General features: G+C 40.3%; 1 protein-coding gene across 1 annotated transcript in view; it reads right to left on the bottom strand.

Annotated features, from left to right (window-relative positions):
• Positions 1–1,088: 1,088 nt before the first annotated feature.
• Positions 1,089–27,512, bottom strand: part of ror2 (receptor tyrosine kinase-like orphan receptor 2) — a 96,345-nt gene continuing 69,921 nt past the window's right edge. Inside the window, exons 2-9 of the mRNA XM_039675351.2 lie at positions 27,281–27,361; positions 15,781–16,068; positions 13,800–13,827; positions 7,007–7,128; positions 6,173–6,475; positions 5,471–5,728; positions 5,170–5,375; positions 1,089–4,663 (exon numbers count right to left, since the gene is read on the bottom strand). Coding sequence (XP_039531285.2) covers positions 3,248–4,663; positions 5,170–5,375; positions 5,471–5,728; positions 6,173–6,475; positions 7,007–7,128; positions 13,800–13,827; positions 15,781–16,068; positions 27,281–27,361 — 2,702 coding nt within the window. The 3' untranslated portion in view covers positions 1,089–3,247. The remainder of the gene's footprint in view (positions 4,664–5,169; positions 5,376–5,470; positions 5,729–6,172; positions 6,476–7,006; positions 7,129–13,799; positions 13,828–15,780; positions 16,069–27,280; positions 27,362–27,512) is intronic.

Raw genomic sequence — 27,512 nt, 5'->3', positions numbered from 1 at the left:
AATGTGGTTAGTGCACACCTTTAGATCTTTGTGTTTCCGTTTTTTTAGCTCAGTATATTTCTATGGCAGTGTTGAAGAGCAATCTGGTGTATTTACTTATTGTAGAGCATTGTAATGTTTGAAGGATGTCATAACAAAATACCAGTAGAGCAGGTTTGATTTTACAACTATGCGTTCATTCATAAATCCGTAAGATCTTATATCCACATGCTGTGGAAATACAGAAAAAGGGCTGGGCTACATAAGAGGAATACCTTTAAAAACATAATCTTATGAAATGCTCACAATGAAACCTACTAAAAGCACGTTCTCCAACCGGCAACCACATTTAGAATATATAGACGTGAATTTCTGCGTGCCAAACATTATTAAACTATGTCTGTGACTATAATACATTTGCTAGCCTGTTATTATCATAATTACTGCTGCATATAGTAGCCTAGTAGGACTAGTATTATTATAATTGTAAATCTTGATATAGTTTTTCTAACTATTATGTCGTGTGTGCAGTTATTAAGAGAAATATCTGTTTGAAAGAAATAAACCCAGCTAGTGGTATTAAAAGAAAATTTTACAGTCAAATATACCGTTTGAACAGACTTACATAAAGGTGTTATGTATTATTATTACATAGTTTCAAAGGACACAAGCTCCCATTTCCATCACAAAACTCACTTACCATCGTATGCTTTCCCCCAACAAATAAAACTAGTTTGATATATTTGTTATGACATGTAATTTTTTTTAAATATAATTTATGATTGTTTAATGGTCGATATGATATAACAGGTGTGAATCTGTTATGTAACCTAAAACTAAAGGAGTTGCACAATGTGGCGCCCGAGATGACCTACATTAAAAGATGTGTGCGACTGCGCCATCCAGTGGAACACACACACATCGTTGATTTCAGAAAGAGTTTCATGCAAAACATACACACATATTAAGCATAAACCAAGAAGCACATGCGCGGAGTTTACGCTCATTTCATATTCATTAAAACATTTTAAATATAATTATTCTTTTTTGTAAGTGGCAAAAGGTTTGATGTTTAGCAATGTTCAAAGCATAACACATAAAGCACCCACTTGTGCAGAAACAACACCTTTTATTTAAGAGGTATTATAACTAAAGATTCACAGTGCAAGGTGAGTGATTTTCTCTTGATTTAAAAGTGACCAATCAGAAAAATGCAATAAAAATCTTTTTATAACAGCCAGGAACACATTTGCAATGAGGAAAATATAGCACAAACGCACGGTCTGCTTTTCTTATTTTCCATCAGGGTGAAAAGCACGTGGACGCAAACCTTGCGTTTCCAACTTTGTATCGCAGTTTGTGTGGAAGCAGAACGGACTGTTTGCTCGCTTGTTTTGGGCAGGTTCGTTCCACAGCACGTGTTTGCGCGGCTCCGATCGGTCCAGCCAGGCGCGCGCAATTCTGTGCCATTTCAGACGGCGAGCTATACGTGCGCGACAGGTCGACCAGTGCACCCCTGTAGACTGGCAGCCCAAGCATCGTTTGAGCAGAGTCATTTCCATTCGCAAAACTCCTGTTCCTCATATAACCCGCGCTGGTGCACGCGTTTGTCCCGTTACTGTACCTGCCCATTGGATAATATCCATCCAATAAACTGATGCGCGGCGGTTTCGTAGCATTATAGGCAGCGCTCAAATCGAAAGCCGAACTAAAATGATTCGTTTGAGGACATGACCCGCAGAACGCAGAAAACTGGCAATGCGGCAGACTACGCAATGGCAACGCAGTTGTAGCGGGTAAACCGCGCGGATGGGGCAGTCCGATGGGGAATCCGAAAGCAGCCTCCACTGGTGGTGTTTGGAGATGTACAGCAGAGAGGGCAGCCTTTAATTTGTCATTTTCCCGTTGAAGCTCGACGGCCCGAGTTTCCAGGAGATGTTCCTCCATCCTCTTGCGCTGGCGAGACCTCTTCGCTGCCTCGTTATTGCGGTTCCGTTTCAGCCAGTAATTCGTGTCTTTCTGCTCGTCAGGCGTGAACTCTCTTTTCCGTCGCGTCGCGTTGTTTGCGGGGAGGCTCGGGGTCGCGTGAAGTTGGTAGGCATCCCGTGCATTACTGATGCAAGTCAGTTGATCATGCGTGGAGCAACAAGTACCCGATGACATCTCAGCAGGGGGAAGCTGGTTTCGGTATGCAAGTGTAAATTATGTGCAGTTTGTGTGCCTAAAAGTGGAGGATATATCAGTTATTATTTTGGTCCCGCCTTTCTTGGGAAGTGGCATGAGATAAAATACACCTACTTTACAGTCATTGGATAACATTAACCTGCACACAACTCACTAGTACATATCATGACCCATATAAAATAAATGATTGTGCCGTTTTAATTACAATATCAATGCAAAATGCTTTTCCAATAGCTTTCTAGAAGTTGAGGAAAACCCCACAAGTAATATCATATTATGTATTACTTTATTGGATTCTCCACGTGCCTGGATGAACAAAATATATGGTTAATATTTGTTAATAACATCTGGGTAGAAAGAAAGTTTCGGGTTGGTATGACTTTAAAGTAATACTACTGATTAAACAAAACCTGCTTTAAAAAATGAGACGAAGAATATTACAAACCAGTTACAAATCTTCAAGAGAGTCAATGGCATAAATTACAAATCTTTACAACAGGAATTCAATGTTTTATAAAAGCAACTTCTAAAAAAATAGGACAAATGGCTTGTCTTTTCACATCCACATCTTATATAGTCCAATATCGTGATCCATGATGCACATCAATGCCCTCAACAAATCCATTTGATCCTGTGGAGCTAAAATAAGTAAAATAATCAAAGTCTTGTTCTCGATGACACTGCCAACTATGATGTGGTTACATTAATAAATGGTACCCACAAAATAGCAGAAATGGTGTTTCAAGTTGCACAGCAACAGTAAGAACATGCATTCTTCTGAATAGCTTTGCAACAATTTGATTAAAACGCCAAACCAACGAGATCCATTGCTGTCTGCTACCGAACCCAAAGCAAAGCCTCTTCTTCATAGACGGTGAAAAACTACAGCTGAAATCTCTTATAAAAATATCTCCAACAGCATGACGTGTCCATCCATCATTGTCTGCTGATAAACCCATAAATAACACCACGTCCATGTGTCATTCACCGGTTTCCCTTCACTTTTTAAACCTGTACAACTGATAAAAAAGTAGAAAAATGAGACCGCAGAGAATGCCTCTTCTCATCTGCTGAAACAGATAGTCTATGCTTCTGAACTAATGGCGTTGCGCTCAGTCTGCGTGCTGTCGTTGTCCCCCAGGAGCTCGGTCTCGGGAACAGAGAGGTCCTCATTGTGCAGGCCGCTTTGAGACGCCCCGTCGGCGAAATCCTCCTCTGTGGCCTTCAGGTCTTCAGTAATGAGGGCCCTCTCGGCGCCCGACCCGTTGGAGGGGGCCGTGGTGACGTAGCCGGTGCTGGTGGAGCCGCTGCCGCTGTGGTGCGACCCGGCTTTGGCCACCATCAGCTGCTGAGGGGGGGGCATCTGCACCGGGATCTGCATGGGGTAGAAGTTCTGCAGGTACGGGTACGCCGGCATCGGCTGGTAGCCATTGACTGGGATGTAGAGTTGGGGCGGCACCATTGGGCGCATCTGGCCCTTCATGGACACAAACTGAGGTTGAGGAAACGGAGACTTTTTGGGACTCACGTAGCGGGCGTTGCTGATGTTGCTGACGGGGCTTGTGCTGAGGGAGCTGGTTTGGGTGGTGTTGCTCGCTCCTGAGGTCTGAGCCGAGCTGTTGTAGTTGGACAAGCTCTCCCAGGTGCGCAATCGAGCGTGAATGTCTTTGAAACGAGGCCTCCGTGCGGGGAACTCATTCCAGCACTCTAACATGAGTGTGTAAATCCAGGCTGGACAGTCATCGGGGCAGGAGAGCACTTGTCTGTTGCGGACCATCTCAATCACGTCCTGGTTGGAATAGCCGCAGTATGGCTGAAGGCCGTAGCTAAATATCTCCCACAACACCACGCCGTAAGCCCAGATGTCCGAATCCGTGGACAACTTCCCGTATAGTATGGCTTCCGGGGACATCCAGCGGATTGGGAAGGGATTGGCGCCCATCAGCTTGTAGTAGTCGGCGGAGTAGACCTCTCTGAACAGCCCGAGGTCCAGGATCTTGACATTGAGCTTATCACACACCAGGATGTTTCGAGCAGCCAGATCCTTGTGGACCACGTGGTGGCTGGAGAGGTACTCCATCCCGGCGGCGATCTGCGTGACGATGTGTAGGAAGTCTGCCTGCTCCAGGGTGGATTTTACCGTCTTGTCGTCGTCAGAGCTGCCGACATCGGAGTGAGGGGATCGCATGACCAGGAACTCGTGGAGGTCGCCTTGGCCTGAGTAGCTGAAGATCATGCTCATGGGCTGCTCTTTAGTGATCACTCCCAGCAGGCAAACGATGTTGGGGTGTTGCAGGCGGGACCGGAGCATGGCCTCGTGCCGGAACTCTTCCCGGAGAGGGCCCTCGTCCTTGTCTTTCACCGTCTTTATAGCCACAACCTGAGTCTGTTCACCTGGAGCTGTGCCGTAGAGGTGACCTTTGTAGACCTTTCCGAAACGGTCCTCTCCGAGCTCTTCCATGAACCGGACCGCAGAAAGGTTGAGTTCTCTGAGCTTTGCCTAGAAGTAAAAGAAAACGAGACATTTCAAGTCTGCTTTTGCTCAACTAAAGAGGCAAAATGTCAAGATGTAATAAAATTCTGGCACAGCGTTCCTCAAAGCATTCAGGTCCATTTTGACCCAGAAGAGAATTTTGGCACGGGTTTCAATACTGGAACCAAACTTGATCAAAATTTAGTTTTTTTTAAGGACTATAACAACTTTTTTTAATAAATCTATGGGTGTTTGTAAAATATTTGGCCCCTTGAGACTTACTTTAGTTAATAAACATATTTTGACCATTGCAGCATAATTTTTTTTTTTCAATCTTTTTTTTTTAAAGAGAAAGTTTATGCAAGTAAATTAAATATATTCAGTTTCAAAACATTTCAGGATGATATTGACATTTTGTTAGAACATTAATATGTATCTGATTGAAGTAAAAACCGATATGTAAGCATACGTTTGCAGATTCTGAATACATGAAGAGGGTTAGGAGGTTCAACAACTCAAATGCTGAAGATTACCTGCTGCTTGTGCTGATTGAGCAGCGGCAGCTCCATCTCTTGGCTCGGGGAGGCCGAGAGCTGCCGGCGAGCAGGGCTGTCAACAGACTCCTTCTGTTTGTTGCGACACATGCAGATCAAGAAAAATAAGCAGGCAATCACAAGAGGGGTGGCTATACTGGGGATCAAGATGTACAGGATCTCCTTTTTCATTTGCTCCGGAGGATCTGGGAAAGATGGAAAACAAAATGTTTAATATTGCTTAAATTCGTTGAATTTTCAGCCCACCCTGAGGGTCATGAAATTGAGATGTTCTACTCACTGCAGGGCTGGATGTCACAGACGTCCGCTCTAACATTCGGGTCCAAAGTGAAACACCAAGGGCTCTCCATTTGCCCACCAGGGTTCCTGCAGAAGTTGTGTCCCCCCCTGAGCTCAGGGTACTCGACAGGCGTCAGGTGATGGCTATGTGGATACTGGGCACTCCAGGGCTGGCACTGGTAGCCTGATTTCGTGACACTCACCGTGCCTTTGTAGTTGGCGCCACTTCCATTGTAACAGCTGTGATTTGGGGGTGAATCTTTAACAAGGATTGAAAATTAGTGGGTATTTTCACTCAGAACATTGAGAAAATGTACATCAGAATCATTGAAAGTCAGAGTTATAGACTAATACAACCTTAAGAAATGTTGGTTACACTTTATTTTAAGGTGTCATTGTTTCAGTGTAATTATATGTATGTAAGTACCGAGTAAGCAACTACATGATGTACTTACTATAGGGGTAGGGTAGGATTAGCATTTGGTTGAGCATGCATGTAATTATGCATAATTTACTGTTATTACCATGTAACAAGGACACTGTAAATAAAGTGTAACCGAAATTTGACACACCACAAGAGGGCTCTCTCGCTTTAATTGCTGCTGCTCTTTGAGGCCAGTTACATTAGATCTCATGCTATTATTGAGTTTTTCCTGGCTCTGAACCGCTTCTTGTGTTTGGGAATGGAGTGGTGATGACCTACATTGGGGCGGAAGGCCGATGCGAAGGCAGCTGGCCGCGTCCGGAGAGCCGGGGTGAGGGAGCAGGTTACACACGGGCAGCTCCAGCTGCATGAGGATCAGAGGGTTGGAGCGTGCGATGGTGTACTCCGTGTTACAAAGGTCGTTCTCCAGAGCCTCGCACTCGTCCCGGCAAAGCTGGCGCCGGCGCGGACCACGGCTGCCCTCCTCACATAACGGGAAGACGTAATAGCAGAACGATGGGATGGCAAATTCAGAGCACTGGTCTGAGAGCTGGGTCGAGGTGCCGATCATTGTGAAGGCCGCTGGAGAACAACACAGGAATGATGAATAATCGCAGAATGTATGGTAGGGCTGCTTGATATATCATATTAAAATTGACATTGAGATGTGGCTTAGCGTGACTGTCAAATCACACAGGCTGCTATTTAATAAAGCATGTCATTTACACTCTTCATGATTCAGTGTTTCAGAGTCTCAGAACGGCTTGGTTCATTTGCAGTGAATCCCGCTGGGACCAGCAGGACATGTACAGTTCTGCTCATAAGTTTACACACCCCATCTAGAATATGCAAGATGCTAATAATATATATTTTTTAAATGAACTTTTTTTTAGGACTGTCCTAACAGATGTTTACATAAAATCCACAAGACAAAATAATTACTGGAGTTTCACAAATTAACCAGTTTCTGGAATGATTCATTCTTTCCAAATAGAGCTATTCAAGTCATCTAGTGATATTTCCTGTATTTTTTCACTTCACTATATATCGCAGGAAAACAAAATCTGGCAAAGTCAGTTTTTAATGATGATGTGTGTTAAACTGTTTGCTCACCAGTGATGCGGTTTTCACTTTCTCCCTGCATCTGCAGAGACTCCACGTAGATGCTCCTGTTTCCAATGAAACGAGCACATGCAATGCCTCGGTATGGCTGGCAGAAGCCCTTCTCATGCGGTCTAGAAGAAAAGGACAGACAGTGATGATGACCAAGATGAAAGGTTGCCTGAATGGCACACAGCTGATATCTAGTAAGGCAACTCGACTAATAAAGCGGTGCGTTGTATAATAAGACCCACACAGGACAACTCGGGACATCAAATTACACATCACAATACCATGTGATTATGACAATTTAAAGTCCCCCTGTGGTGAAAATCCATTTTTTAAATGTTGTTTATATGTGGTGTTATTAATATGCTCTAAGACAAACCATGTGTAAATTCATAAGTCAACAGCATTGCTGAGTATTTTCTGCTTAAAACTGCATTCAAAATATTTAAATATAGGCCTAAATAAATTATTTTCAGGGAAAAAACGTTTAAATGTGTCATTTTGAGATTTGTCATTAAGGGATACAATTATTGACTATAGGCTTTAACACTAATTACAAGGTCTATATTTGGTGTATGTCACAATTTCAACTTATCATTCATTTTTCATGGATAAGAGTAATGATATTTCCATCCAGACTGACTGATCTGCAACCCTGGCTTCTAATACTGATGTTAAACTAATATCCTGCTGACCTCGGCGAAGAGACCACAGTAATGAGCATTAAGGGACTCTCGAAAGAGCCTGTTCATCTCATGACCTCTTGTTCCTGGATCCTGAAATCTAGGTGCTCACAAAGAGCCAACGCGATACAGTAGTACAGTCACCGTGGACTGCGGTTTGAGTGTTATGATTGGAGCACTTCTGAAGAAGGTTCGATGGTTGTTTATTACGCTACTTTGGGGCTTTGCTGTTTCTCTCATCATAATCTGAATTTGAAGTGACCAAAAGATTTGCTGCTCAGGATATCCATCTCTTGCTGTTTATGCAGTTACCAACTGGATAAAAGTGGTCTATTCTGGCAAAACAGAAATGGGAACTGCTTGGAATTGGATTCTGAACTTGATGCCTTTGGGGATTTTTTTTTGTCTCCACAACAGCCATTTGTTTCAGTCTCACAATGAACTGACAACACAACAGCAATGATTTCCAGAGCTGAAATACGATCCTGTGTAAGGCTCTGGTCCAAAACTGTGTTCTAAGGCAGCATCCAAGCTCAAATTGACCTGGAACACGCGCAACACAAGCAGAAACTGTTCCGTTAAAACAGTAAAGGTGCAAAACTCTTTTGCTTCATTCACCATCTTAGATTTTTTTTCAAAGAGCTTGATGAAATGTGTGAAGGATTCATACAATGCTACCTAAGAATTTGGCCAATATATTAAAGCCGATAAATAATGGATTGTTTCCTTCAGCTGAGACACTTAAGATGTGCACTGTTCACCATGATGGTTTTAAATTGCTTGAAATATGATTAGAATCACTTCAAAAAGGAAGATACGGTAAAGTGCAACACGTGCACCAAAAGGGTCAAACAGGCTACATAAAATTATGAGAACATTATAATTGTGTGCTTGGGGCATGGCTATGAATGGTGAGGCTCTCAAAAATTACATAATATGGATTCAGATTTATCGGCCAATATATTGGTTATCGACTATCAAATATTAAAGGGGGGGTTGACTGCGATTTCACTTTTTTCATTTTAAATAGTGTGTAATGTTGCTGTTGGTGCATGAACAGTATCTGCAAAGTTGCAGCGCTGAAAGTTCAGTGTAAGCAGAGATATCGTCTTTTAAAAATCAGGAAGTTTAATGCCTAAAAAAAAAACGACTCGATTGGGACTACAGCCGGGTTTTAGACGTCACTAACCCGCACATTTGCATCAACCCTCCCTCCGGAATATGCAGAAAAGGGCATGTGCATATTTCTGCTGCTCGTCGAGTGTGTTGTGTTCACGCAGCTGTCGGGTCTTCTGTGTTCGAGCTTCCCACGGACGCTGTACTTTGTCAACAATGGATATAATTTAAGTTGGATTATGTTCCTGAAAATGACGATCATAATTTAGCTCTTTGTGCTGCGCATTTACGGAAGACAGCTTCCAGAATCTCCACGAGTTCAATGCCGGATTCAACAAGAAACTGTTACTAAAACATGAAGCAGTTCCAACTTTAAAACCAGAGGCAGCAGTTGTTGGGCCACAACCTGTAAGTAGGCTAAGGGCCAATCCCAATTCTACCCCTTACCCCTTCCCTTTCCCCTAGCCCTACCCCTTCGCCTTCCCCTTGACCCTTGAAACAGAGTGGCAATGCGTAGGGGTGAAAATATTCCCCTAAGAAATGGGACACCACTACGCCTCCGTTAAACGTCATTATAAGTCGTCGCTAGCGCCTACGTCACAGGAGATGCGCCGATGTTTATCACAACTTCCAAGATCCCGTCGACAGCTGCAGTTATCTCAGTCGCGTGGGTTACAGCTATTTTCTTGCATCTTGTGAAGTTCGCAGGAAACAACGGAGACGACGAAAATATGTTGCGGGACTATCACTAGCAAACTACAGTAATTTTAGCGATTTTTTTACAAACGTTTCTGTGAAGAAACTGACCGTAAATATGAACACAATATTGAATGTAACATAAAGCAAATAATTATTTGTTGTTATAATACTTATTAAAGCCACAAATACTTAAATTTATGGGTCTCCTTTGTCGCTTGGGCAGCCAGCCTGGGTTAGCAGTGACACTTCTCACACCCCTTCGTTTGAAGTGTGCTCCCGAAAAATCTTCGTTTGAAGGGCTATCTGGCCCTTCCCCCTAGCCCTCCCCCTCCAACCAAAAGAGAATTGGGACAGCCCTACCCCTTCACGTGGACGCGCAAAACGGAGGGGAAGGGGAAAGTGAAGGGGTAAGGGGTAGAATTGGGATTGGCCCTAAGACTTCATCATTTTAAATGTATTTGCATGTACAATTAGACGTAGAGACGTAGCCTTGCGTTTTATTTTTTTCAAATGCCAGCGCTGGCTTTATAGCCACTAGGCTACGAGTTATGCTATTTTGTGTCTACAACAAACTTGTACAAACATTATGGATCTTAATTTTCTATAAGTACTAATGTTTTAAACATATTTTTCATGTATATTTTATGATGTTATTTTCGATTTGATCAAGAACGTAAACATGCCAACGCTGTTTGAGTATGATATTAGCAGCCAGTCAGTTGCTATCGTTGCCAGTCAGATGCTATTGTGTAAAACAAACGTGTATAAAGTTAAAAAATGTAGCAAATTATCATTCAGAAACGTTTAGTAAGAGCCGTGTGTGGTGAGGTTCTGTTTGACTCTCTTCATCGCGGCTTTCTCGGTCTGATTCTGCCTCAAACTGATACTGCAGTTCGAAACCATTATTTACATGTGGACCGGAGCTCATGGCATGCACGTTTCGCCCGTAAAGGTAATGGGCGTTAACCTTCCGGACAACGTAAGCGACAGTTTAGCCAATCACAACACCGGGCCAAACCAACCAATCTGAGCCCGCTGCCTGTTTCTGAGGGGGTGGTTTCATAGACTCAGGAAGTCGACCGCTCGTTCAGGAGACAGAGGAGAGCGCGGCTGACAATAAAGGTGAAGTTTATGAAAAATAAGACTTTAAAAAAAAGAAAAACCATGAATACATGTTATATTTCACCCCATAAACACAATCATGCAAAGAAAAAAAGCAGTCAACCACCCTTTAAGAATTATCGGTTATCGGTAGCGACCAAAATTTTCATATTGGTGCATCCCTACTATATGGAGTGCATAGTTTTGCTTGCTTGTGGTGCACTGCAAACAGAACAGATCCACTACCAGTCCTGGACAACAGAAATACATTTTCTGTAATATCTCACTAATTTTGTTGAGTTTAGTGATATGGGCAACAATTTTCTGAAAATGTCCTAACCTGGCCCATATGCAACATGATCAGAAACAAACACACTTATCAGCCGGAGGGTTTTTAAGCTGATCCCTAGTCATTCAAAGTTTTCCAATGTTTTTAAAACTGTTATAAATCACACACTGCGGCTCTGAGAACTCCTGTGCTGAAACCTGTGAATGGATGTAGTGTGAAGCTTAGCTAAAATAACTGCTCTCTGAAGGAATTTCGCACTATTCACTTTTCATTTTGCTCCATCTGTGGCAGATTGCCAGCATACCCATCAATGCCCCAAACTTCTGCTACGTCCAGCCTCAATATCACATATGGTTACAATTTCACCGCAGTTTGGATTGAGCAAGGAATTTTCTCTCAAACTAATGTTTAGGGACTCGTGCCTAACAAGATTCAGGTTTACTTCCTACTTTTTTTGAGTTGTTGAAATATTGTAATGCAAAGCATTATTTGCCTAATGGCTGTTCTTTGTAACCAGTTCAAAGTTTACAACAACTGGTAAACTGGTAACTGGTAATTAGTTTTGCTTAGAAGTTTGACGTTAAGAAGAAAAACATTTTTTTTTTTACTTTCTGACCCCCCTCACATATCCTCAACATTTATCAGTGTGAAAAGACAATGAGGCTGTCAAGTTGTAAGCAACGCAACTGGAGATTTGTGGGTCTTCTGTGCTCATCTGTAACCACTTAAGTAGAGAAAAACAATACTCTGCCTCGATCAAATACATCTACATGTGGTCTTAAAGGGAGAGTTCACTTTGAAATTAATTTTTGATATGCTTTAGCTTACCTCAAGGGCATCCAAGATGTAGGTGTCTTTGTTTCCACAGTATTTTCAATTTTGACATTTTTCAGTCAAACCGTTGTTGTCTATCAGTCATACACTGGAGGCTAAGGGGGTCCACCAAAAAGAGCATGCACAGAGAAGTCCAAATTAAACATGATTTAATGACTCGTAAATGTAAGTACACATTGATGGCCTAAGACACGAAACGGTTTTTGTGAGAAAACGAACAGTATTTATATCGTTTTTACCTCGTGTAATCACAGTGACGTCCAAGTGATCTGAATCAGTTGTGCAATGTCCAACTGAACCGAACTGAATCAGTTCAATGTTACGCCGGAAGTGATCGCTTGCGTGTGACGTCACTCAATATTTACATGGAGATTTCGGAAGTTTTACCTTTTACTAAACATATTTAGATTTACCGAAATCGTCTTCCTTTGTGGTTTCCTGTATATCTAAATGTTTAGTGAAAGGTAAAACTTCCGAAATCTCTGTATAAACAAAGAGTGACGTAGACGCGCAAGTGATCATTTCCAGCGCATGCGCAGACCGAAGCGCCCGTGCCGTCAGATCATTTTGTCATGGCTATGATAACAAGAGGTAAAAACGATATAAATACTGTTTGTTTTCTCACACAAACCGCTCGTTTCGTGTCTTAGGCCACCAATGTGTACTTACATGTACGAGTCATTAAATCGTGTTTAATTTTGACTTCTCTGTGCATGCTTTTTGGTGGACCCCATATATCTTCATTATATGATTGACAGACAAGAACGGTTTGACCTAAAAATATCAAAATTGAAAATACTGTGGAAACAAAGACACCTACATCTTGGATGCCCTTGAGGTAAGATAAAACATATCAATTAATTTCAAAGTGAACTATCCCTTTAATGCTCTTCTACTTGGATAATATTCTTCTTTGATGGCTCTTATTGTAGATTATTGTCGCTGTCCCACAGAACAAATGCAGCCTGGGACTTTCGTTTGACCCCTTAAGGCCCCGATATACTTCAAGCGAAATCGAAGAACTGGTGTGACGTCATTTGCAGGGAAAAAACAATAAAAATAAATGTGGACAGAAACTATAGAGCCCAAAAAATTACACAAAAAGGTCAATTTGTACTCTATATTCAAGTATGGTCTGTTTCTCACACACGTCTATTATAGTAGGGCTTCAGAAAATCACTTCTTTTATTTTTTATCTTTCACCACTTGAACTTTTTACAAAGTACAAAAGACAGACATTCAGGATTTTAGACATTCACTGTCTACAGTGTAGCGACGTATAAAGCAGTGCTCGCACGAATGCCACGTTAAAACCAGCCATCTGTTGGTCAACAAACATATTTAGCCCTCACACACAAGGACTGATTACGCTAAACCGCGGTAAATGTGGCTGCACCTTCACAGCATTGATCTACAGTATGTCAGTTTGTGGGAATGAAGGCTGAATCCCATTAACACGAGCACTGCCCTGGAAATATCCCCACAGACATTGTACCATTTATTTAACCTGGAAAAGGAAACATGAGGACCTGCCATAAAATTTTCCCGAGCAAAGGCGGCTGCCAGCGATCTCTTCGGCTCTTAGGGAAGTTAAGTCAGATTGTGGTTCGTGCCAAGATACAATCCTGTGTTTTTGTTCTTTTTGGAAAAGCAGGTCCTGCTTTTATTTCCACTAATCAACCAAAGCTTTTTGTCATGACAAAGTAAATAGAAAGCGAGTAAGAGAAAGAGACACTTAACGTAGATCTACCCTTTTGCCATATTTATGTAATAAGAGCAAAGAGCTTTAAACTAAACACTAAACTGTTTTTCTATCTTCTCAAGCTTCAGTTCACACAATTGCGAAGATATCAGATCAATTTTAAAGCAGACACGTCTTTTTAAACAATGTGACCCAACTCTTTTAGAGAAGAATTTTTTAAAACTCATGACATGTAGGGCCATTTGCAAAGAGATGAGGCCAATGGGTGGAAATAAACAATTGACCGTGAGGAGGAAAATGTACCCTTTATTTACAGAAACAAACACAAAAAGTGAATGCACACAGAGACAAGCGGACAGAAGCAGTACTTACGGATCTGATCCAGTGGGAGGGGACTGTCCTGTAAAACACAGATAGGAGGAATTACGGACAAGCGTCTTAACATGATCTTCCCTTAGGGAGCAGCTGTTTTCACAAAGCCTAATTTGCCGTTTCAGCTCAAGAGAAGTTGGAGTGTTATTACGCCAAGATGACTTTTCAGAGAGGCAGGAGGCACGGCGCAAGCGAGCTCCTAAACCTGTCTAAGGCATAATGTGAAATATTGGACGTGCTCCTTGTGGAGAATTTACCGTATACGCACATAAAAGGGATTTTTCCCCCCCAGAAGGAAACAGTGGGATGTTGTTTCTTAAGAAGAGTCCTAATGCAGGAACACTGAGATTTATGCCGCTGCTTTCCTATAAATATACAGGGATGCCAGGGTGAGATTTGGCGCATATGGTTGTAAAACAGTGCTGCTTTAGTTTGCTCTGTAAATCAAATGGACTCCCCAAATAAGGGAAAAAAGGGTGAACAGGAAAAGAAAACACTAGAGCTACAATACAGAGGAGAACGCACTGATTGTGGCCCCGACTGTGAGGAACTAGAGAGTTATAAAAGTCTGAGACGAGTTTATATTGGGAAACCAACCACACAGGTATATTTAATTGAGCTGGGTTCATGTGACGCCATCATTCATGGCAATCATTTACAAAATAATTGCATTAAAACCAACAAATATCTGCAATGAATGGAAATGTGTGCCTTTCAATAAACCTTTCAAAAGAGACCTACACAATTTAAAGAATGAAATATGCCCCTATGGAAGGCAGTGTGACTTCAATGTCATTTTTTATTATTTAATAGCCAGATTCCGGGTGGAAAAACTCCACTACCCATAATCCCGAAGAGAAGGAGCTCAGCAGGGATCCCCTATCCCATGAAGCATTGCGAATGACGTCACTGAGTCTCAAAGTACAATATACACTAGCTTTCAAAAGTAATCGGTGTGATTTTTTAAGGGTTTTGAAAGAAGTCTCTTTTGCTAAACAAAGAGATCAAAACTTAAATAGAAAACCGTTATTTTAAACACAATATTACTGATGTTGTGTTTAAAATAACGATTTTCTATTTGAATATATAGTAAACTGTAATGTATACCTGTGATATCAAAGCTGATTTTCAGCATCATTACTCCAGTCTTCAGTGTCACATGATCCTTCAGAAATCACTCTAATATGATGAAACTCTTCTGATTATCATCAGTGTTGGAAACAGTCATGCTGCTTCATATTTTTGTGGATTTTTTTCAGGATTCTTTGATGTTATAAACAGCATTTATATGAAATCTTTTGTAATGTTATAAATGTCTTTACACTTTTTTTTTATCATTTTAATTCGCGATTAATCGCGATTATAATTTTAAATCGCGATTAATCGCATCCAAAATAAGTTTGTGTTTACATAATATATGTGGGTGCACTCTGTGTATAATTATTTGTGTGTATATATATATATATATATATATATATAAATACACACACACACATGCATGTACATCTAAGAAAAAAATATTATCTATATATAAAATATTTATTTAAATATAATATAAATTATATATAAATCTATATGCAGTATATACATGAAAATATTTCTTAAATATATACAAGCATGTGTGTGTATTTATAAATATATATATATATATATAAAATAATTATACACAGTACAACCACATATATTATGTACCCACAAACTTTTATTTTGGATGTGATTAATCGCGATTAATCGTTTGACAGCCCTACTATATTTGTACACAAAAACATTTTATGTTCAATAAAGGCAATGTTTTTTTTTAATCACTTCACTCGCAATGCTTCATGGAACCAGTAGTTCATATTTCCCCTTAAAAAACAAAGAAGAAAAAAATTATGCGTGATGTTTTGTAATGTTGGTATTCATTTCAGATCCATTCATTTGGATCACAGATTAAAGGTCTTCAATGAACCAGAATTGGAGTAAAAGAGCAATCATTTACCCAGGCGCACATACAGCACTCCAGTTGCCGAGATAACTTTGATGGAGTTTGAAGCCACACACTGGTAGTACCCGGTGTCGGTGGTGTCCAGGTCTTGAATGCGGAGCTTGGATCCGGCCTCAGTCTTGCGGATAGAGATCCGGCCCTGCTCCTGCACCACCGGGGCGTCGTTCTTCAGCCAGCGGATGTTGGGCCGTGGGTGGCCCGCTACTTTGCAGTGTAAAGTGGCAGTCTGGCCCTGCACTATAGTTATATTGTTTGGCGGTTCCACAAACTCCAGGAAATAACCTGAGGGAAAAGGGCAAGGAAGGCTGTTAGAGGGGTCAAAGGTGGAGACCCGGAGCATCAATGCAGGCTTAAGATGAAATCAACCCCCAATCCTCCCTCAGAGGCCTGTGACAGACACCACATTTAGACCGTGAAACCATTTAACATTTCAAATGATGTGTTGGTTTCTGCCTCAGGAAAGAGCACAAGACTCAAGTGTCAAAGAAAAAAAAAAAACATTGTGAATGGAAACAAATTAAGGGCCAGACTTTACTAACAACTTGCCCCAGCGCAAACCATCTTTTGCAGTTAAAAACTACAGTCAGTGAAAAATTAGCAATGAAAAGGCATGGATACAGATATTTTTGTGAGCTTCCCTTTCAGAGGCAACATTTAACTAAAGATTGCAGAAGTCAGTGTACTGGTATTTGCAGTATTATTTAATGCCGAAAAAAGCAGTTTACTAAATCTGGCCCCAAATATCAATTTCACATCATACATTCACACATTAAAACTGAACAATTTTAGAATGGAATAAATCCGAGGCTGAACAATTAATCAAATCATGATATATCTTAGTGCGATTATCAGATTAGATGCACTGAACACACAGGAATAAGACGAGAGTCAACATTGGGAAGGCTTTCAACAAATGGAGAGATCTCCGGTCTGCTCTAGGGCTCAAACGGGACCCTATTCAAAGTAACAACTTATGATTGTATTATTATGGAAACAAGTTCATGAACAATATAAGTGGATACAGTAAACAGATAAAAAAAGTTCAACATGGAGATAGATGGAAACAAAAACCCCAGTTTTCCCCTCACACATAAGTGTGCAATTTACTCAAATGCCTTTCCTTTCATATATTTAAAATGACTTGCAGATTTATAACTTTATTACCTCTGAAGACATTATGACTGTAACAAAAGATTTGGGCAGCTGATGCTCCTTTGGTTATGAGCAGCTAATGCAAGCGTGCGTGTGGCCCATGAGCGCACACACCTCTGGTTGCAGTTTCGCTTGCCGCCAGAGGGGGCATAGTTCTGCAAAAACTCTGATACTTGTGCAATGCACCTTTAAAGGCGCAATGTGGGATTTTTAGCGACATCTAGCGGTTCGGTTGCGAGTTTGCACCAGGTTTGCACTAAGGGCTCAGCCCACTGCTCACCCCTCCCTTTCGAAGAAGCTACGGTTGCTGAAACGGGACAAACATCTCGTCGGCTGAGACAGCAGAGGATAGCCAGAGTAAGCCAAGAGTGTGTAACATTGTCACTGTTTCTGTACCACAGTCCATTATAAACCACATCATGGATAAAGTTTACAAAGCCATAGTCAGGTGAGGATCAAGGGTTTTAATATATAATTTAATAAAATAATATTAATCAGCTGATTGTCTCACAAACGTAACCAGCAGCACATTTCTCCCCACATACTGTAGCAAACCCATAATACAGCGAGGGAGCAGCTATATATTTTTTATATATAGTTTAGCTGGCTAATATGAGCTGTTACTGTGGCTGAGCTGGGACGCGTACGCATGAGTCCAAAGGTTGGAGGTGCGCGCGCTGTTACAATCATGTCATTTTTGACGCGCGCACGTCCGCATCCTATAGATACTATTTACTACTAGGCTTTTTTCTCTGATTTTGAAAACTCTTCGCGATCGACTTTAGTGATCTAAAAGTCTCTATCGACGGGTTAGTGATTCCTGTAACGTACTGTTTTACAGTCAATGACATGAGTACTAATCATCAGCTGTCTCACGAACGTAACAGCACATCTATCCCCACATAACAAACCCATAACACAGCGAGGGAGAACTAAGTTACATAAAACAATCCCAACTACATATTTTACACCACTCACAAGGGAAAAGTCACTACTCACGGAGTGTAAGGCTAGCTTCCAGCTTTCCGCTACTTCTCTTTCAAGGTAGTGATGAAACGCGTTCTGATGCGCTGTTTGTTCGTGTTCGGCTACGGTAGAAATATGACGTCACAACATGGCGACCTTCAGAGAAGGGGATTCCCGCGGTTATGGAGCTATTAATGTCTCATTCTAAGGTAATAAAAACATTACGGTTCATTAAGTGAGTTCTTTATACACCACTGAAAACATAGTTATGGATGTCATATCGCATTTCTGTTAATAGATACTCAACTTTTTTACACATTGCACCTTTAATATGTGCTTTTTAAATAAACGGCACAATATCCTAGTAATATGGATGCTTACAAGCAACTAGTTAATCGTGAGAAATGTTGTCAGTAAAATGTTACTGACAATGTTAATAACTGAAAACACATCATCACAGTCTGTGAAAAGACTCACACAATTGTGCCTCTTACTCCACCAATTCCCCAGAAAACACTTGTAACGTGACATTCTCAAATTAATAACAGAAGCTTGGACACTGACATCTTTTGAACTATAGGTTGACAGATCCCGAATCTGTGGCGTAAGAAAGTAGAAGAAAGAAAAGAAAGTTCCACAAACAAGAGCTTCTTTTTGACACTCGCTTGGTCTATGAACTGTTATAAAACTCTGGTTCATGTGATATTGCTCTATTAAAGGATTAGTTCACTTTTGAAAAAACTTTTGCTGATAATTTACTCACCCCCATGTCATCCAAGATGTCCATGTCTTTCTTTCCTCAGTCGAAAAGAAATTAAGGTTTTTGATGAAAACATTCCAGGATTTTTCTCCTTATAATGGACTTCCATGGGAACCAGGTCGAACCGAGGTCCAAACGACAGTTATAACAGTTACAAATGCAGCTTCAAATGTCTTTAAACGACACCAGACGATGAATAAGGGTCTTATCATGCGAAACGATCGGTTATTTAAAAGCTTATTCCAAAAATGTAACTTTTCTAAGGACAAATGCTAGCCTTTCTCCATTCTGTGAGGAGCGTTTGCAACGTCACGCAATACGTAATTACGTTCAAAAGGTCACGGGCGACGTAGCCAGAAGTACAGAGTCAGAGTGTTTACAAGTTGAACGCATAGGTTGAACGTGAAAACTAACTCAAACGGCGTTTACAAAAAAGGAATTAAAAGGTAAAACAACGATGTCGGACGATTTTGATTCTGTACTTCCGGCCACGTCGCCCGTGACCTTTTGAACGTAATTACGTATTACGTGACGTTACAAACGCGCCTCACAGTATATTACAAGGCTAGCATTTGTCCTTAGAAAAGTTACATTTTTGGAATAAGCTTTGAAATAACCGATCGTTTCGCATGATAAGACCCTTATTCATCGTCTGGTGTCGTTTAAAGACATTTGAAGCTGTATCTGAAACTGTTATTAACTGTCGTTTGGACCTCGGTTGGACCTGGTTCCCATTGAAGTCTATTATAAGGAGAAAATCCTGGAATGTTTTCATCAAAAACCTTAATTTCTTTTCGACTGAGGAAAGAAAGACATGGACATCTTGGATGACATGGGGGTGAGTAAATTATCAGCAAAAGTTTTTTTCAAAAGTGAACTAATCCTTTAACAGACTAAAAATTTTGTTAGCATGAGCCACATTGAAGCCGCTCCAGGATTTTTGCTCTCCGACCAAGAATTTTCAAATTTGCTACATCACATTTTTGTGTTTGTTTTAGTTGAAGTTTTTGTCGTATTTTTTTGAATGGAGAAGATAAACAGGAGCAGACCGGTCAAGCCCTGACCCCCTGCATTAGATGGCAGAGTTTTAAATGATCTAATCAACTCAGGGAAAGCACATCTGGATTAAACAACTCCAGCTTCAGCTCAAAACAAACATCTTCTGTTGAGTGGTCCCATCCTGACAACTGCGGATGAAAGGAATGTCTCAGGAGGGGTTTTGTTTGTTTTGGCGAACCTATGATTTGTAGACCTAAGCAATGTAGCAAACAAACCCTGAAACAGCTATTCATGTTGGGGAGAGCAGAGCTTCGCAAATGTGTAGGACAGGAGTTAATAAAACACCCGAACATCATTTCAAAGCAGGACTTTTAAAAATAGATTTTGAATACCGTGGCTACAAGAATTCACAATTACAATTTTAATTGAAGTTTAGGAAAAAAAAAAAAAAGTTATCAAATCAATTTTTCTTGTTTGCTTTTTATTTTCACAACAAAAACGTTTTCGCTCAAAATATGAGTTTAGGGAAATAGAAACGAGAGTTTGTAACTGTAACTGTCCATAAGCAGAACGTCCAGTTGATCAGCATTTCTAGGGAATATAACACTCACTCACTGAACCAACTTTCCTTCTCGACATGACTTTATGCGACAGCAGCAGCTACACACGGCCTTTCTTTTTTGTTTTATGACAAGTGGCAGCCAGCATTAAGGTGCAACATTAAGGTGCCGCCTACTATGTTGGAGGGTCAACCAATATCCCTGATATTAATGTTAATTTTATATAATATTAATATTTAATTTTTGAAATATCACGATTCTCGTCAATTCCAGTAAATAGCAAATCCCCTATTTCAAAGACTCTGCAATCTTTCTCTACATCGCCATTCTTTAATTAATATTATTATTATTATTTCCTTCCAGGAGAGTCACATTGAGATATTACTATCTCTTCTTCCAGAGAGACCTGGTCAAGACGGCAGCACAAAAAGTTTCATAAACAAAAACCACAGAATAACAATACCACAATTTACACATTCACAAAATATATAGATAGGGGAGGGTCAGGAAAAACAGTTACAATTGTCCTTTAAAACATTGAGCAGGAGATGTTTAAAAGAGGTCAGGGTTGGAAGTGCATCTAAGTTAAGAACATTTTGTATTTCATTCCAAAATCAAGAAGCATTAAAAAAAGGACTTTTACCGAATTCTAACAATACCCTTGGGACTTTTAGCCGGATGTGAGAGTCAGATATAGTGCGATAGGTAATAATAGTGATAGTGTGATTTGTGTAATAAATTAAAAGATTTGATGTATAAGAAGGTAACTTACCAAAAAGAGCTTTTGCAATAAATAAGTACATGTGTAGCTTTCTCCTTTGATGTAAAGATGACCAAGCTAGACAATCATAAAGAATACAATGATGTGTCCGTGACTCTGCACCAGAGACGAAGCGTAAAGCATTCTTCGAGTAATTCTTTAACGCCATTCTTTAACCCTCTGCATTGTAAATCTCTCACATATATCAATAAACTTCAAGCTAGACAAATGTCTGTGAAGGAAGATTTAGGTTCCCAGTGATTAGGCTAACAATTGTGTTAAAAAAATGGTAAAACATGAAAATGTTCTGCAATCAGTTAAGAAATAGGTTCTTCTATATAAACTTCTTTGGCATTAAGTATAATTTAGAATTGATTCAAGGACCCTAGGACTCTATATGGAACCCCACTGAACCTTTTATTACAGTAATAACAATTATTCAGTTCAGTTAGAGAACAAACACTACAGTTAAAAGCTGAACACATCTGCTCAATTCAGCATGAGCCAAACGAGTCGCAGCAGGATTCAGATTTCACCTCATCTCACTCTGACTGACAAGACAATGGCGGAAGATTTGTTTAAGCAAATTCGTCATTGTTCTGTTTTGTTTATGTTCTGTTCTGTTTTTATTATGAATAATAATGAACCCACAACTCAAGCAATTGACTATTTGCAAAGACCCGCCCCCTTTAGTTACTGTTGCTATGTCCGACAAGCGACGCCGCTCTCACACACACACACACCATGTTCTCATACAGCAGTTTAGCAGATTTTGCACTGCTGACTAGCCTGAATAAAGTAGACAAGTTATTGTCTACAACTGGTTTGTTGAACATGATTTGCCGAATATAAAGGTGTAACTATTTTTGCAGTTTGTCTATTAATGTTTCTACTCTCCAAGGTTAATTAATATTGAAGTAATTTTTTTTGAATGAAAAACAATAGGCCCACTCACATTTTCACTGGCCCTTCCAAAATACAATTTCTGCCTACGCCACTGGAATAAACATAAGGAGTGTTGTTTTAACTGCGGAAAGATGTCAGTACACTCCATTTTTCAAGTTCAAATCCTCCAAATGTTAATCTACTAACTCTCCTGAGTGCTTTGTCGGACAAAAATGGCGGATTCAGTGGATGGCGGATTATGAATTGTCAGATCACCTGTCAATCAAACTCCCTGCGAAGGGTCAAATTGCCGCACCCAAATAGCTGGGTTTCAGTCACGTGATTATGATGACGCGCGGAATTCAGATGGAGGGCAGGGAGTGAAGAGCGCAATGGACGAGATGGAGGAAAGTCCGTACTTTACTGTCTTTACACGTCATTATAACTATTACTATTACCACGCTATTACAAGAGAAAGATATAAACAAAAGAATCAAACATGTGTTACACAAACAGTCACTTAAGTTGTATTAACTCACCTTTGACGAAGTGATCACTAATGTACACACACGCGCATTGTCCCATTCAGCTCCCCCCGACCGCAGACGTAGGTTTGCAAGCTGTTTCTCCAGAGTTTTTCGATCAATTTCTTGCATTTTCCCCCCTTATGAACAACAACTTTTGGTACACGATAAAAACTCCTCGTGGTTTGATCGATTCAAGTAACTATAAATGACTCAAAACACAGGCATTTTGAGTTTGTTATAGTGCTTTCTAAATACAGTAAATCACTTCCTGCCCTCCATTTACATTTCACGCCATGGCAACGCAGTGGCGTGACGTCACGTGAAAACAAGCTATTGGTGCTAATTCACCAATTCGCGAAAGTAAAATGCGCACTCACAAGGGTGCGTGTCCACTGGCTTTGAGCAAGCGGAGCAATGCAGCGTTTTCAGTTCATTTCTATGGAAGCTCAACTTTCATGGGAATTATTTAAACACACTCATTCTGCTCCGCACCGTTATGAATGCACGTGCGGCTGTGCACATTTTACTTTCGCATTAGTGATTAAAAATCTAAGTGAAAAAGAGGTCTATATATATGGCGATTGTATTGTAAATGTTTGCGTCACGGAATGTAGTTAGTTTTAAAACAGCAGTGTCTGGCCCCAGTGAGTGTGAGGCCTCCTCCTCTTCACAAAGACATGAGAGATGACTCGATGTTGTGGAAGTGAGAAATGCAACAGCACGGCATGATGGGAAAACAGAGAAAGTGGCAGCAAAAGGGCAAAGAGAAGAGGCAATGGGCCTGGGTAACCTCAGCCTGAACAGTGTGAGCTCATAGCATGTACAGAGCCAGACGGAGCTCAAATAAACAGTCGTGTGTGCGAGAGCCAGACCTCAGCCTTATCAAGCAGACATGAAATGTGCTGCGCTCTTGAACCTGATCTGAGATCATATCTCCACAACCCACAGCCATCATAAGGGTGGTATGTAGCCTTAAATGGGTTGACACGCAGTTGCCAAGTTGTCCAACCCACGTATAAATGATTACAAGCGCAAGTATACAGTTTTTAGGCAACACATTCAAATGTGTGGCCTTTCGAACTTTATAGTGTGCTCGATACACACAAACTACAAAGATTCATCTTCATCTAGTGTCTGTGCTAAGTTATGAAGGGTAAAAATGTCTTGGTACTCTTTTAAACTAGCGTGGCGTGTATATCTTCATCCCCTCGCAGAAGCATATGGAGGACAAGAGGTTAGAAACATCCCATGATGCACTGTATGAATACCCTAGCGAATAGGTTTTCAAACTGGTCTGTGAAAAATTCTACTATTAATAAAATAATAAAATAGCAAAATAATAATAATAAATAATAAAAACATATTTATAATTTAGTAAAAATTATTTCTAATCTACTATCAGTTATTAATCTCTTAAATAGATTAAATTAAATTCAATTAAATAGATTGAATTTTTTGTACAAACCAAAGTATGCTTTGGGCTTAAGGCAACTCTAGAGACACCATTCAATTAGGAACAACGTGAAACCATAATGATCCTGAGAGGCAGATAATTCAACAGTCAACAAAAGACGACAAGTATAAGCCAAAACAGCACACACACAAAACACCATCAAAACGAGGCAGTGTTGACAAGATCTGCATCACATCACAGAAGATTTGTAAAGCAACCGAGGCATTAAAGGCCCGTTTGTGTTGCACACCCAAACTGAGAAAGTGAGGAGTAGCTGTAAAAACACAAGCGGCCTGAGAATGAGCGAGTGGTAAAGGCAAGTTGTTACAGGCGCTCGTCATCGGTGTGGAAACATGAGCGAGGGTGTTGTGATCATGCTCAGATGACGTTCTGAAGACATGACATAATGAGAGAGTCTACTACTGTACATGAGTGTGTTCAGCACCAGTGAAGCACAGCGCTCTCCAAACACCGTCTGTGCCGGCTAGACTTACATTCAGGTAAGGTCAGCATGTTACAACAAGCAGAATGTGGAAATAATGTTACACAAGTCCATTATCTCTCATGCATGTGTGCCAGTGCAATTGAATCCCTAAACAAAGTACGAGTCTGCACCTATTGCGAAGATGCTAAATTGTACTTGCAACCATGCAGGGTCACAATAAAGCATTCGTTTGAGTCAGACCAGGGAAAGGGCAAGTTGAAGTAAAACAATAGGAGTTTTGTCCTGTGATTCAGATGGCACCATTATTGAAATATTAATAATAATAATAAAAAATAATAATAATACGACTCAAAACCTTTAAATCTCCTAGATGCCTCTCTCTGCACCATAGCTGTCAACATTGAACATTGAAAATAAGGGAGTTTTCCCGGAATCCATCCCCAAAATAAGGGATTTTTTTTTTTTTTTGCACGATTCTCACCCACAAACTTTAAAAATAAAGCACTAATCCTTAAAAGTCTAAAGAGTTCATAAGCCTATGTGTGAGAGAGAAAGACAGTGTCATTTAAAGGGAAATCTACATTTGGATTAGCGTGTGTTGCTCTAGCATTTGTACAACAATTTCAACATTTAGCCTATCACACATCTTCCAAAATCCGCAAAATTGGGAGGTGGGCTGTCTGTTTATTTAAATTACATTTACACATTTTGTGTAGCTTTAAAGAGCCTATTTAGCCTGATGGTGGACCATCACTCAGAAGACACACTATCCTATCTTTATATCCTCCTATAGGCCCAGAACGTTTTTTTTTTTTTTTTCAAAATTTTTTTTTCTTCTTCATGTAATCACATTGTTAAGAGCATAAGAAACAAATGGAAAAAAAGAAAACATATTTTATTCATATATTTGAAAATCTATTTATAATAATTATTATTTGTTTAAATTACTTTGATATCTGAATTTATGTAAAAACCTAGACTTTCAAACATCAAAATATAATGTATTAATATGTATTCGAGTACAAAATTACATACAGCTAGCCTAAACATCGTTTCCTATTTTTTATTTATTTTTTTGCCTGGAAACGCAAAGAAATTCCAGGCAAAAAACACGCTTGCCTGTCGCGTGAAAAATAGGCGTCAGTTCTATTTCTAGCATGCACACGTTTTCTGGAGACGCGCGTGTCACGCAGGCAGCGTGCAATAAAAACAGACACGTCATGCAGCCAGTGTGTCTCCGGCCAGCGCGCGCGGCACCGCAGCCGAGGATAAACGACTTCAAGCCGAATCTGTCCGAGCTCGTACGTCTCACACAATCAGAGAGTAAAAATACGGTATATTTTACGGGAAAAATACTAAAACGGGAAGACAGCGGGAAAAGAGCTAAAATACGTGAGAAACCCGGAAAAAACGGGAGGGTTGACAGCTATGCTCTGCACTGCAGCTCCGGTTTGGAAAGCGAGGTTAAGTGGGTTTGACTATTTGTGGCCGGCTATGATTGGAACGATAAACAGCACAAGCAGTGCTGGCAGGCCACTGTAACCCTCCATATAACCAACCTCTGGCCTTCAAATGCTACACTAAATGCTACATTTACATTTTCAATCATTTAAGATGAATAAAGGGGATTTTAAGGGTGAATAAAAGAAAACTTTTAAAAGATTTTAAAGATACATCTTTTTTGTGTCATTAAGTTATTACTGATCAAACATCCCAAACATGTTATTAAAACGATGGAGGAATATGCAGACCTGAAGCCAGGTTTTTGTGTGCAGATCTCAGAGCCTAGGCTGCCACTGAGACACAGTTTTTTGACGGCCTGCAATGGGGCGGAAAGCTAGCAGATAGAAAAGATTAGATGAATGTGATCATTTAGGTTTGGGCCTTTTTTGGGACTGAAATCGCCGACACAAACTTTAATTTGACATTATTATAAAGTGCACTTTTAAAAGTTAAAGTGTGTTAAAGTGGCCACTGGTAAAGACATTGTATAATGTCTGCCTAGATGTTGTACGTCACCGCCAACAAACACGTCTACTTCTGTTAATAACCTGTACAATCGGATGACCCAGACTGGGTCATCTGACCAATCAGAGCAGAGAAGACCAATCACAAAAGACTGGACAAAAGATTTTCATTAATGTGAACAACTTTTTCCATTTTGACAAGTTCAGAGCATCTCTTAATATGCATTTATGAAACCTGTGCCATCATGCACCATTTAAATGAGAATATACAATTAATTATAACGTATTGTATTGAGTGGTGATTTTTATTGAATCATGAAATCTGTATCGATACCCAGCCTTCCTTGAAGTGTTTTGAGATTTGTGGCATTACAAACTGGTGGATCAGCAAGATCTATTGTGGGAAGAGCTTACCAGCATAACACATCTATAACACACACCACATAACTAACTAAATATCCTGTCGAGGAACACTGTTAACAGTCACTTACAACTGCTTATTGAATTTGGAGCTTTAATATACGCTTTATTATGCACCTGCTTAGATAAAAAATCATTTTTTATGTTTTGCTTACTAACATGCTTCGCAGCCACTGTGAATGTTTATCTGGCTACAAGATCATGCATGGTTTAGAGACGCTGCCCTTTATACACACACTCACTCTTCTGAACCATCACTGCCTCCTCTCGTCTTAGTTATTGTTCTTGGTGTAAAAAAAAGTCTTAAAAGCCAATCAGAACATCAGATGTGTAATATACAACTATGCGAGTTGGATTTTTCTTGATGCTTAAACAAAACAGAAATTGAGCATCAGTAAATAACCACAGAATTCGCATTTTGGGGCAAACTTTGGATTTGAATTTTCCAAATTGGGATTGTGATGTCAAATTGAATGAAACTGCACCATAATTATAGAACATGTTCATTAAAAGGCAATATAAATCCAGTGTTAGCGTGAGCCGGATACTGGTGTGCTATTATCTCGGCATGAGGTGTATCGTGGGTTTGTGCATCTGTACCTTCAGCTGTCGGCAGTCCTCCGCTCTGGGCCTCAGCGAGAGCCTCGGCCTCTTCAGACTCCGGCGGGGTCACATCAGGCGCTGCGGGACAAAGAGCAGACTGTGAGTCCTGCGCCGACATAACCAACCAATAACAAGGAGATGCGCTTATAAAAATTGTTACATCAAATATTCTGCCCGTTTCATCAGTGCAATTCAATTATGAAACTTTAGGCATAGCATCTGTTCTGAT

This window comes from Pimephales promelas, chromosome 23 (genome assembly GCF_988280905.1).
Source record: "Pimephales promelas chromosome 23, fPimPro1.hap1.1, whole genome shotgun sequence".
NCBI lineage: Eukaryota > Metazoa > Chordata > Actinopteri > Cypriniformes > Leuciscidae > Pimephales > Pimephales promelas.
This window is presented reverse-complemented; position numbering and strand designations above follow the sequence as displayed.